Here is a 13,653-nt window from a genome sequence, read left to right as displayed (position 1 = left end):
TGTGATTGCCGAGCCGTGGCCGACCTCTGACCCTCATTGTCACCCCGACTTCCTGAGAGGGGAAACCCGATCAAAGAAGCAGATGGCGGCATCGCTCCGGGAGGACAAGATGCCAGCGAAGGGGTGGAAGGACACTCGGCGCTCTGGGCCATGTTTGGCCGCTCTACAGGTATCTCAGACATGAATTTCCTGTTAATGGCTCGTTCAAATAACTTCTCAGTTATATAGAAGTGGCGTCCTGTGAATTGGCGGGAGAGAGGATTTCTTTCTAATCATGACATGAGGAACTAAGCCTAGTCTAGACTTGGTTATCCCACCACCAATGTTAGTAAAAGCTGCAATGTGCAACGCATCTACCCTAGCAGAGGAAGACAGAGAGGTGGCTTCGATTACATTTGAAACATACAAACACAACCAAAACACTTGTTTTATCATATAACAGCATAAACGCTGTATATGATACGCCATCATATGACAGACATTATGATAGGTCAAAAAACTTCTACCACTAATTTTCTATACAAGTGCTACTGACACGCTCCATTCGACAAGCAGAGATGGGGAGCCTCCACGCCGCATCTCGCACTTGTCAGCATTTCAACACAATAAAAAGCATAACGGAAAACAAAGACATGATGGCGGAGTCGCGCAGCCGACGAGCGAAGGGCTGGCCGATTTAGAGGTTCGGATTTTTTTCTTGGACGGTCATGTCAGTTCCTGTCGCTCCGGGAAAAAGACATTACCTCCTCTTGTGCGAGAACATCTGGGACGGGGCAAGATGCGTCCAAGCAGATTGTTGCAGGGGCGCGGAGGGTGCTGGGCCAGAGCTGAGCCGGGAGAACGGAGGCGCCCCGTGTGGATTTGCGGTGTCGGGGAAGTCGAGGCTAAGAGGTTGCAGGCTGTTTCAATTTAAGAGAGACTTGTCTGATGAAGTTTATCAACTCTCATATGTCCATCAATGTATGGATTTTTTTTTTTTTTGGTTTGAGATGTTCATTCACAATTTAATTTTTTTTTTTTTTTTTTAACCTAACACGCCAGAATCACAATGCCTGCATCCCTCCTGGCACGACCGGCTACCCACATCTCTCTCCCAGCGTTGGGTTCAGTCTGGTCCAGTACCGCACCTGGCCAAAGCCACGGATACCCTTCTGATCCAGTTACGGCATGAGACAATCAGAGCGGAGCCAGGTAGTGTTGGAGAGGTGCAGTATTCCTTTTCCGTCGACAGAGAGCAAACGTTAGTTAACCGACGTGGGGAGTGGGTTCGTGATCAATGCGCCGAAAGCCCTTTGTTTTGCTCGCCGTGCGGAAAAATGTATAGTGCAGCTTCCAAAAAAACAGAGATCAAAGAAAGTGACCACGGCAGCATACAGAGGAAAGAGGCCCGGACTGCTCGGTAGCGTGGTCACAAAGCGTCGGCTCCCAGAACCGAGGCCGCGGAGGGGGGGGGGGGAATGCACCCGGCGACCGCCTGGCAACCGCCCACAGATATAAGAATATCAGCTCGGCGAGCGACTGAACAGACACACGTCTGAAGTTTAGATGAGTCGATGGCGAGACGAAAGACAGAAACAACTGGTTGACGATAAACCCCCGCCCCACGGATGAAAAAAATAAATAAAAAAGGAAATAAATAAAAGTGAGAGAGAACAAAAAGCATGGCGGACCACCAAAAGCACCTGAGAGCTGAAAAATGGACGAGTGTTTGGGAAGAGCAGGTGTACATACCTCCTGAGGAAAGACAACAGCCAAAATCATGGGAACAAACAAACAACGGAGAGGAAAAGAAAACAACATAAAAAAAAAAATCAAATTAAATAATAAGAAATTATTGCACCACAGTTCTGTTAATTCTGGTTTGAAGACGGCTCAGATGCAATGCTTTACAGTTTTTTATTATAAGCTGAGAAAAACCTCATTTGACGATCGGGGTCACAAGACTTTTACATTTTAATCATCGGTCCACATGAGGGAGCGCTAGACGCCACTGTAAAGCACTACATGCAACGGTCTCGGATTAGCTCCATTTCCTGATACGTCACAATAATCTGCCACCTCAGTGCTGGACAAACTCGGATCATTGGGAAAAGGGTTTCAGTGCCCACTGGTCGTAGTTGGTTGTAAAGATTCACAGCAAAGACAAATTGAAACACTTCACTATGAATCTGTCCAACACAGAGAGAGAGAGAGAGATACTTTAAAAAGAAGCAGAGGACCGAGGGTTGAGGAGTACAGGGTTTCTGTTCGAAGCATGATTGGGGACACCAGATGGACTCCTGTGGAACATTCGGAACGACACAGGCCGCGTTAAATGTAAAGCGGATGTGCTCGCTGATGTATCCAGACATGTTTCGTGGTCCCAACTTATCAATTTAGCAGAGGAAGGATAAACCCTGGTTTAAAAAAACAAAAGGGCTGCTACCTGTAATCACATGACGTAGAAAATATCCCCGCCCCCCCAAAAAAAAACCTGATCAAGAGTAAAATGCACACCTCACAAACAATGTGTTTTAATAATCTCTTGATTCCAGCAGGTTTCCAGCGGCTACAATGAAAATCGTGTGTCAGAAACATTAAATATATGTGTCTAAACACTTTTTCGATTGGCTAAAAATAAAGGAGTGCTGTTTATCTTAACGATTACGAATGGATTTATCAACCCTGAGGGGAACCTGCAACTTTCCAGTTAGTTCAGCTGTATCGACTAAAGTTGCATAGAGAAAACAAATTTGTCTTCCCCGCTTAAGAGGTGCTCAGTCCGCCCGCTAACACCGTCCATCTTAAAGCACCAACTAGAATTGATTTATGCTACAGAGTGACCTGAAGGAGCGGGCAAAATGCCATGATTATTATTCATTTGAGCATAACAGCAATAGAAAGTCAACATGACAAGTATCAGAGCATCTGTACTGTGTGCACAAGTATGTCAGTGTATGATTATGTCATTATTCTAAAGAATTCAAAGGCTTCCACAGATGGCGGTCTGAACTGAGGGCACATTCATAATACATGAAAGTAGGCAGACATCTTCTTGGGTCAAGTGAGCGCTCGCGGTCCCCGATACTTGCCGCCACCTTAACACGCGTGAGCACGTGGGCGCGCATACGCTCTCACACACATTACCGTAAATAATCCACACAAGGGTGCCGCTCTGACGACAAGACACTAACGCATCTATTCAAGTGTTACTTTTGCACAATAATGGTTTCCTGTTACGCACCCAGCTTTAGCAGCCAGCCTTCTCTGTCTGGATTGAAGAAGGTGTGTGTGAGGTCGTTGCCGTCATCCTCGGGGATTTTGAACGGCTCATTCTTGATGCTTTCGTATAGATTCTACAATTTAGAGAGACACACTGTGAATACAGGGTAGTTCAAGACAATAAGCTCAAAGGCTATAGTGATAAAATACTCTGAAAATAGAGAGAAATGACAGATAGATCATTTAAACACCCTCCTCACCCGCAGCAAGTCTTCAGGCAAGTCTCCTCCGTCATTAATCCCTCTGTTCATGGAGATGAATCGCTCCACAGTGGGCTTGTCCTTTACATTTGGGTTGTGAAGGCTTGTGTTGAGCATGATGATGGCAAATGACAGAATGTAACAGGTGTCTGTAACACACACACGGTCAATTGACCATCATTTTAAATAATAATTGCCACATCTTATCATTACATGACGTTATTTGCCTTCGGAGAGTAAATACTTGCAGTTCGGCTTCGTGAATACTTTCTTCAACTTCCAAATGAGTAACGAACATAAACACACACACACCCATGCAGCACCACGTTTCACCGAGATATATTAATACATTTGAATTTGTGTTAATCATCGAGGCTGAAACAACAGCACACTTGGGGGCGCGGTCGCGCAAAGACAAACAGATAACTGAAATATCTCTAGCAAGGGACAAGGGAGTGAAAGGCTGTATGTCTCTATGTATGGCTCATCAAGACACAAGTGTGTTTCCAGATGAATGCAGACACGTGGCCAACGCACGTCTGATAAGGCAGCACTTTATCTTGTGCACTTGGCTGTTAAGATGCCCCATGCATTATTCACATCCATCTGTATCCATGTTAGAGGCGGTTGTCTTCTAAGGGCATCATTTCTGAAAAGCCAGACATGCCTGTAGAGCACAGCTCACCTCAGCAGACTGTGTGTCTGCTAAGCAAAGCGGCTCAGCCGAGTTCCACTCGCACGCCATAAACCATTCAAAGCTATCAAGAATACTTATCTGCTTTAAAAAGGTACTTACTCCAGAACCTCCTGAGACAGGTAACGTAAATCAACATGTCATTATGTTTTAAATATGTCAGCTTTTACCTTAACCAATGACTTAGAGCGCATGAAAGCGTCTTACAATTAATTTGTTTTTGTCTCTCTTTCAAATAACTGCAACCTCTTCGGAAGGGAAGGAGGCTGAGACCATATGCAGTGAACACAGATATTTTCGACTGGAAGCTAACAAACCACTATTAGAGGAAGAGTTGCGTTTCAACTCTACTTCACTTACTAACATCAGTGTTCCATTGCAACAAACAGCACCAGAGGTTTTCAATGTCAGTGGGACTCCCCCTCAGGCAAGGGCTGGAACACGGCGTCTCCCCCCCAACGTATACAGAAAATGATCTCGGCCTGCCGGCTCGAAAACACGATGAGCTCAACAAGGTTTAGATTATACCTGTGAGTCAGGTTACTCGACAACCTGAATACTGTCACTGTCGACAGAAGCTTGAGTAGCTTATTTTTCGTCTATTATTACTCACATTACATGCATCTCTGAAGTGCACAAGAACTGGCTTGACATTCCTGTTGACTAATTTCACATTCCTAAGGTCAAGAGTGGTTCTGCAATTCAGGGCAACAAGTTGCATCAGTGAACTGATGTCAGAATAGATAGCTGCCACACAATATGCATACAGGTCAGCATTTCTGGGAGTCTTTAATTTTGCTGATGTTTGTTTCACTTGCAGTACTTAGAAAGCTGAATGAGGTGCGACCATCACACCTGTGGACTGGAAGACACCGGGGTTGCACTGACAGTAGCGTTGGGCGAAGGCTTCCATCATTCTGTCAATCTTCTGAGCTTCTCCTGGTAGCCGGAAACTCCACAAGAATTGCCTGTCAAGGAGACAAGCTTCAGTCGCAAAGAAAAGTGACGATGCGAAATAAAGTCAGAGGATGGCACGAGATCAGATCTGATCGTTGAACCATTTGTTCGTTTTCCCCCACGCACAAAGCTAGTGGAGGATTTATTGTGTGTGTGGTAGATCTTACAATGAATGTTACCTGAGAGCTTGAACCAGGTTGAGGTCTGTGAATTCATGAAGTTCCACAAAGGCATGGAGGACCTGAATATTGAATTCCTCTCTGCACAAATGAATAACACACATTTTCTCACTGAAAGGAAAATAAAAAGCCACTGTGCAAAAATGAGTAGTTTATGAGAGAAATTTTGGGCTTAATTTGAAATGTAGGCCAATCTGGAAGGCGTGTCGACACGTAATCTGGTGCACAAGGTCTTGGGAGAATTGTGACGAGAGACCTCCATCCGTCAGACCGAGGGGAAGCAGATAAACACGCCCTTGCGCACTAAATTTATCATCTCAATCCTGACATCATTCCCGACCTTCCTGCCCTTTAGAGTAAATGATCTGCCCGGTGAGATCATGGTCTCGCTCGCTGGAGCTCTCATTGACATGGCCAAATAATTCCCAGCGGGCCAAGTGACCAATCTGATCTCTTCAGGTTCCTCCATTCAGAATCAGAAACATGCAGAAAGCTTGATAGCAATCTAACAGCGACAAACCATCAGCCTGCCCTCCATTTCCTGGTCCGATCTGTCAGAAAGACTCCCTGCCCTATAGTCCCTGAGCAGAGCGCACCATATATCCGGCCCGTCACAATTTCCGTCTCTATGTGGTCTCAGAGGTGTGCGTTCTCAAATGTTTGGTTCTTGATCACGTGTCCGGGAATGAGTAAGACAATCGGAGACAGATGGAGGCTATTGAGTAATGTCTTGTCGTCAAGGAGTGACCAGTATCTGGGAAAGGATGGGTGTATCTGACCGAGAGGAAACCGAGCAATACGGAAAATATGTGGTCTTGAAGCGACCGTCACTGTGTGATCATTCATCATCTGCATTCTACGTGTACAAATGTAAAAAAAAAAAAAAAAAAGCAATTGAAAAGACAATTAAACTAAGTAAAGACAATTTACAGCAGCCTTAATCCTGACCTTTCTCCAAGGTAATCCCCGATAGCCGTTTTGTTCAAACCCTCGCCCTTGTAGAGGAACTGAGCAATGTCCCCGCTGGTATTCTTTAGCAAGTCATTCTCGATCAGAAACTGGATTCCCTGGAAATAATACAGAGTCTCAGTTACTTCCTGAGTTGCAGGGAATTCAAGATGAATGACATTCCTAATGAGTCCTGACAGGTACCTACCTTCTTGGGGTCCATGTTGAATTTCTTGCGGCCCATCGCCACCTGTTTATTCCTCTGCATATTTTTCCTGGAGCAACAGATCAGACTGCTGTTAACTTTTTTAGCTAAGAATTTCATATGTAACAAATAATGACTTTGCTAACTGGGTAGTTTTGTATAAAAGTGGGCATATCATAATTATTATTTACCAATTATAAATTGTATTGTAGTATATACAGTCTGCTAAATGTACCATATGCTATCATAGATAACGAGAAAATGCCGTTGTTAAATACAAGCCCATATATTTTTCTGCTTACCTACATTTACATCTGAATTTGGTTCTACTGAGCATTCATTTTTGTCTGTCAGCCTGAAATGTTTCAGTGAGTCATAGATTTCACATCTATTCACTTTTTATACATGGCTAGGGACATTCTAATTGTATGAAAGTCTCTTAACAATTTTCCAAGTATGCAACACTGGATGGGAACCCTCCCACTCGCCTTCCTTTGATGACAAAGCGTTGATAAATTGTTTAACTAAATGCACATGGGAACAGCCCACTTCTCAGGCCTCGAGTTATTTAAAGGGTCAAAGAGTATTTCAGAGGTCCACCATCACCATGGTTGCATCACCACGTCCCGCTGGTCATTCATTCATTCACACCAGGATTCCTTTGGCCTTTCTCAGCTACACCCTGACTACACGGACTCAGCTCGGCCGAGAACAACAGTGCGGAAGAAAAATATAATTTACTGTCTGTAAGAAATCGATCGTCGGAATTTCAGATCACAAGAAGGGGCTGTTGCCCTTAATGGCTTCTGAAGCCACGAGATAGTGCTTTAGGAATATTCCATTGTTGATGGGCTCCCTATACACTTGAGTGGAGCAAACTCCAGTACGCTGGTCCCTTGACACTCTGCATTGTCTGCATCGGCCAGTACACACACTGCATTATTCAATGATTCCTCCCATTATGGGGGTGTGCCGATTGAAATATTTATGGTGCCTTAAAAAACACAGCCAATGCGAGAGGGGATCTGGTGTGATGAGATGAGCCGACATGGCCATCAAACGTTAATAATTGACAACTTCATTTGCTAAGTTAATAGAAAGCAAACGAGTGAAATAAGACAACAAAGATGGAAATGTGTGTAGTCCGGTGGGCTGGGTCCCACGGTCTTACCTCTCCTCGGTGGAACCCAGGTTCTCAATCTCACTTGTAACTTCTGCTATCTCATCCTTCAGCCGCTGGAGAGGAGAGAACGGAGGATTAGTTTTAAGAGACAAGCGCTATGAATAATAAGTTCGCCAGCAACCTAACATTCAAATTTGGGAAACAGTAAAACCAAGGTTACCAGCATCTATAGCATTAGCATAAAAGCACATATTAGCTTCTAAATCATCTTCAATTGCCATTTGTCACATTAAGATCAGCATCGCAACCTTCTACTTCAAGAAAAAATATAAAAGCAAAAAAACGCACCGTTTCTATAGAGTGGGACTTTTGGACGTATGGTCATTAGATATTTGGAAAACTTAAAACCATCTATGTCTCGCTGAAAAAAAAGGGCTTCACATGTGCTCTTTTCACAAAGACTGTCGCTTGCGATACGGGGTTAAATACAAATGGAGTGAAAAAAAACAAAAGGCAGGATTATATTTGCATAGTGATTGATGGCTTTGAAGGCAGATTTAGCCGATCCAGTCTGTCCCACTGGTGCTACATGAACGTAATATGGGCGCACTGCTGTGGGCAAAGTATAGGGCGGGTGATGTCGGGACCTTGGAATAACAAACCGTTGTAGGGCCCCTATGAAATTGTTAAATTTTTTCCAGATTCTGTGTTTTCCCCAAATTCCAAGCTTTGAGTCTGGGTGAAACACACCCTTGCTTGTACCTCAACACAGACATGAAAATGTAAACCAGACTTAATTGCATGTTCATTCTGCTTTGGTGCAACTACATTTCAGCAAATTCCCCCCCATTCCATATTCCACAGTTTATTATATTATTATAGTCAAGGATTCCAAATATGTTTCTCACTCTATTGAAATAACAGGTCCCAAACCATGGAAATAATAAAACTATAAGAATTAATTCACGAGAGATTTTAAAAGCCCATCAAGACTTTCCTCTCTTATCATATCAATACATTGATCAACATGAATCTTTACTCTGTCAAGATAAATGCAGACGGAACACAAAGACAACATCTGTGTTTTGAAGACCTGCGCAATCCCAACACATTCCTTAGATGCTTGCCTTGACAAACAAAAGCTGTGCTCAAACTTGGGAGTGGGTGGCGGCAGCGGAGGCCGTGAAATGAAGGGCCAGCAGAGGCAGGAGTGGGATGGAACAAGGAGAAGAGGGGTCAGTGTGCACACAATGGAGTTAGGAGGAATGGTGAGGACAAGGACGGCAGTGTCGGATAGAAAGATCGGGGCAGCGGTGGTAGCCAAGGCTCATAAAAGAGTGGGCACCAGATCACGCCTCCAACATTCGTCTAGAACAGGGGTGGGCAAACTTTTTGGCTCAGGGGCCCCATTGACTTTTAAAATTTGACAGACGGGGCCGGCTCAAGATACAATACATATGAAGAAAAAAAAAAAAAAAAACGCATTTATTTACAGTACATATTAGACTCATCTGACATTTGCTTTGAAAATAAAACCAGCTTGGTTTTGAAGGCTCTGACGTTTGCTTGCATTTCATGCACAAACCGTTTTCTTCCCTTGTGGCTTCATGTCCAGCTCATTAATGTGTGTCAGTATGTCCACAGTAAAGGCTAAATCGCAAAGCCAATCTGTGTCATTTAGCTCAGGAAAATTGTCAAGTAGCTCCAAAAATGAAATAATCTCCTGTTTGAGCTCCCACATTCATTAATCCAATCATTTGATCATTCACATAAAGTATGAATTCTCTACCAATGTTTGGCGGGCCTGATTTAAAAAGACCAACGGGCCGGTTGTGGCCCACGGGCCGTAGTTTGCCCATCCCTGACCAACTCCACACGGCCAATTCCATCACTCTCACCTCGGTTAAGCTGGTTATCAAACAGAGGAGGTGAACAGAGCGGCAAACAGGAATAATGTGATGAACTGCGAGGTCAAAGCAAGAGCCGGGAAAAGATGGGGATTTCAGATTTTGTAGAATACACATTCCTTATAGACCTATTTCTACCGCATGCGTGTCTGGTTTTAATACAACTACATTTAAAACTAAATGTAATAAAAAAAAAAATTAAAAAAAAGAGCTAACTTATACTTCTAGAGGGATTGGATGAGTGTTGCCTATTAGAAGAAAGGTCTGAGGAAGTTGATAGGAAATGCTTCACATTCCACTCGGAGAGAAACGTTTGAGAGGGAAATTTATACAAAGAGACGAGTGAGTCAAAGGATTAAGTTTTATCAAAACTAAGAAGTTGTAACAGAAGGTGGTGGAACCCGGTCGAAAAATATCTGCATTTCCATTGTGACAATACTCTCTCATACATAGGATCATATTTTCTACCAATGAAATGAATGGTGTTTTTTTTTTTTTTTTTTTTTTTTAATTCCTTACCTGAATGTCCTCCAGCAGCTCCTGTTTTCGCCGCCGGATATTCTCCAGCTCCTGCTGTTCCTCTGGGGTGAGGTCGTCCGGCACTGAGGAAAAATTAGTGAGATGAAAGGTCAGGAAAGAGGTGCCAAAGATAGAATTCCCTTTCAGCTTTTCCCTGCATATCTATGTCATGAGGCGAGCCCCGGGGGGTCTCTCTTTGTCGGGAGCATTTATACTCTAATTTTATCTGAGACCACCTTTCTGACTAAATGAGACAGTTCAGGTCAGCGTGAAGACGTGTGTCGATGTCAGCACTGATGGATAGCGCGTGTGTCTGGCCGTGAAAGGACACCACCGCTATCCGCAGTCTAAATATGACACCAGTTCAACCACAAGCTGTATAGATTTGCATTTTCTCTTTTACTATTTGACAACATTTTAACTTGGGAAACTATTAACACTCGTAATTTGGAAACACGATAACAAATGTCTTTTTCGACAAAGTACTAATTGCTGGGGGGAGGGGGGCGGAGACAGACTGATATAATCGGCAACCTGATCGTGCTCCGCTTACAACAAAAAGCTTACAGTTTGGAGATAAACTTAAAAGGCTCCACTGTAAACACACATGAAGTCAAATGACAGCCAGTGTTCTCCACGATGCTTCAAAGCATTGTTGGCACAGTCACACCACTGCAGAAATTGAACCTCAGTAGCCTTCAAACCCAAAGTACAATGTACTTAAGCGACAAAAGGGCCCAAACCATCTCAATAAGCTATCGCATAGTGTGTGTGGAAAATCATCTCTGCAATGCAGTAACTTTTTCAGATCCCCCAGTGGCCAAACACACACTGACCCCCTCCTCCGTCTCTCATTAGGGTTCAGGGGTTCAAGGGTCGAGGTTAAGGCTAATATAATGGCTTCCCGCAAACAGTGAACAGCGTAATGGTCACAGGGTGGAATCAGAAGACAGCAGTCTTCAACTGGATGTCTGCCTTTATACATTCGTCCAAATATTTTTAATTTGTGTCAATGGATGAAGACCAGACAATTAAAAAACAGCTAGGACAATACAGACTCCCAAATATTTCAAGACTCATAATAAACACCGGAATGTCTGACAATTTTCAGCATATGGAATCCATATATTGCAAATGCATTTACCATTTTATGGATAGCAGACAACAGATGGATTTCCACGACACAAGATATACGGTGCAGGGCTGAGGAGCCCGAACACTTCAAGAAAAAGCCACAATGTACTCTTGACTTCCTTTCGATGGAGCACAGCAGTCAACTCAAACTTAAATACCTTTCAATCTCATGGATGATGTGGACATTCGTGGAAACTGACATTAGCTCTGCACACCAGTGAAAACAGTATCCAACAGTGATATTGTTTTCTAAAATCAGCACAGACTCTTACAGCAGGGTGAGCGTGGTTATATGCATTTTTGAACACACATTGATTTTGTAATGACTCTGTCTCCCTGTCAAATTGACAAGTTAATGGAACAACAGGAAAACCAAAGAGGGGAAGCCTTTTCCAGAAACGTGACAGCGAGCTAACCGATGCTGAGAGTACGCGACCGCTCAATCGGTTGAGGAGGACCTCAAAGTGAAGGACTGACGTGGTTTGAAGAAATTATTATACTTTCATGTCAAAGAGAAGATAGAAATTAAGTAACCTATGAAGAAGATTGATGTAATCTTGCCCCTGGCTAACTAAGAGCACAAAGGAGTTGTGTTGCTTCTCAAGGAAAACAGTCAGGTACACCCATCACAGCCTTCCCGGCTCCACCCAAAATAATCAAGACCACATTTGTGAAGGGAAAGGCCCCATCCACGCTTGTGGCAAAGTTTGGTACCAAGTGGGTGTCATTTCCCAGAACGCAGCAGACGGGGAGCAACCCATCCACTTAAGTAAATGCTGAGAGCTGCTTGTTTCCCTTCTGTCTGTGAGCGCTGCCTGGCTGTTATTCAGCTGACGTCTGCATTAGCACGGCCAATGAAAAGAGGCGGTCTTCAGAAAATGACGAGACTGGGGGGTGGAGGGGTGGGGGTGTACAGTAGGGGGAGACAGACAGGGTAAGTGATGGATACTTCCGGAAATGTCTGGGGGGGGGGGTTTGTTGGCTTTTTTGTTTGTTTGTTTTTTCATTCTAATTAGTGGTACAATGGAGTAGACAATAAGTTCAACACCATTATCTTGCCCTTTTGACCATTTATTTTTTGTCCCGTAAATCCATTTTTTAAGACCAGTAATATAAGGACAGCTGCTATGGCTTTGTGATGGGACAGACAAGGAAGTTACAAATTAAACTAAACAAGCACATTTTACATGGTCACACATGTTCAGAGCAGAAGTGAGTCCGCAGACATGCACAGTCAGACATATTGCCATACACTCTAATTTCTGGACAAAAGAATCGGTGCAACTCGCCATATCTGGGGCATCACATCCACAGCGCCGCAATTGCCTTCTTTGCAATATAGTGCCGTTTTACCAAAATGATAATTTTGCAACCCTTGATACTTCTTTACTTGTTGTGCCACATGATGGTTTGTTTATGTTTGAATTTGTGACATTTGTGACATTGAAGTAGTTATTCAAGAAAATCTATTGCTTCAATCCAGGTATTAAACTATTGAATAAATGTCTCCTTATCTCATGTTAGGCTTTATGGCACGGCCATCAGATTCTATTCACAGTTCCTGCAGTTTTTAGTAAGGGCTGGGTCAGTGATAGGCACCTGAGAGATGACATCTAGGGACATGCCACTTTTAGCTCCTTCTCCCAGAGAGGCAGCGCCCGCTAATATATATCTTGATTGCAATCTTGGCAGAAGAACCAGACATCTCATTTTCACTGATCAACATAAATTCTCTTTGGAAAATACGGAAATTAAAATACACAGTGCTTGTAGGAACTGTCAACCCCCTCCCAATAGATGTGACCTAATTTGGAGAGCTTCTCTTAGGACTGAGTGAAAAAAAATGTAAAAACCTGATTATCTCTATCAGCCCTAAATAATCATAGCAATGGGGTACACACAGATGGTTTAGCAAGGACATATCCGCACAGAACATTGATCATAATGAAAAAAAAAAAAATCTCTTCATTAACACATTAAGTGTATCTTCATTGATAACAACTGTGTGCAGCTTTTATACTAATATAGTCTTTTCAATTCTACAGCAGAGTGATAAATCGTTGAACATCTTTACATTACAAAACAGCCTTGATTGGCTAACTTGGGAAATATGCAAAATGACAACCATTATTTTCAACACCTACATCATTGGCTTGTTTGTGTTTATGTTTTGAGGACGGCATAGACGAAGCAAATGAATGACACTGGTCTTCCAACACTTTTGTGTCTAAATGTTGCTATTTTTTGCCTGAAGTGCATCATGCTTTACTGGGCCTTCACACATTGACCAGTATTTTTTTTGTTTCCACATCAACTTCTTTTCAAAACTGCTTCTTTATACACACCTACTCTTTCAAGCTGAAGTGAAAGGAAAATTTATCCTTCATTATTGGTTTTCCCCCACTTTCCCCTCACTCTCTCTGTTCCTTTAGGCTACTGTCCAGTCTTTGTTCTTATGGTTAGTTCTTCAAAATTGCTTAAGCCCACCTTCCACCCCCAAGGTCCCCGTGGACTTCAATCAATCGA

General features: G+C 43.2%; 1 protein-coding gene and 1 long non-coding RNA gene across 5 annotated transcripts in view; both read right to left on the bottom strand.

Annotated features, from left to right (window-relative positions):
* The window catches only part of cyth1a (cytohesin 1a), a 40,009-nt gene that overhangs the window by 4,105 nt on the left and 22,251 nt on the right, over positions 1–13,653 (bottom strand). For 2 of the 4 annotated variants that reach the window (XM_086176082.1, XM_086176079.1), the window contains exons 2-9: positions 9,994–10,076; positions 7,616–7,680; positions 6,448–6,514; positions 6,240–6,358; positions 5,292–5,372; positions 5,011–5,123; positions 3,462–3,610; positions 3,224–3,335 (exon numbers count right to left, since the gene is read on the bottom strand). In XM_086176082.1, the coding sequence (XP_086032208.1) occupies positions 3,224–3,335; positions 3,462–3,610; positions 5,011–5,123; positions 5,292–5,372; positions 6,240–6,358; positions 6,448–6,514; positions 7,616–7,680; positions 9,994–10,076 (789 nt within the window). Of the gene's footprint in view, positions 1–3,222; positions 3,336–3,461; positions 3,611–5,010; positions 5,124–5,291; positions 5,373–6,239; positions 6,359–6,447; positions 6,515–7,615; positions 7,681–9,993; positions 10,077–13,653 lie in introns of all 4 variants that reach the window. The other 2 variants (XM_086176080.1, XM_086176083.1) reach the window with 1 other exon arrangement.
* On the bottom strand, positions 3,646–5,001 carry LOC147217187 (uncharacterized). Its single transcript, XR_015108963.1, has 3 exons — positions 4,979–5,001; positions 4,769–4,850; positions 3,646–4,637 (listed from the first exon to the last, which is right to left on the bottom strand). It is a non-coding gene; the product is annotated as an uncharacterized LOC147217187 (long non-coding RNA).

The sequence above is a fragment of the Fistularia commersonii genome, chromosome 28 (assembly GCF_037954325.1).
Source record: "Fistularia commersonii isolate RoL2024-O1a breed Wild chromosome 28, RoL_Fcom_v1.0, whole genome shotgun sequence".
Taxonomy (NCBI): Eukaryota; Metazoa; Chordata; class Actinopteri; order Syngnathiformes; family Fistulariidae; genus Fistularia; species Fistularia commersonii.
Note: the sequence above shows the minus strand (reverse complement) of the source record. Positions and strands in the feature narration are given on the sequence as shown.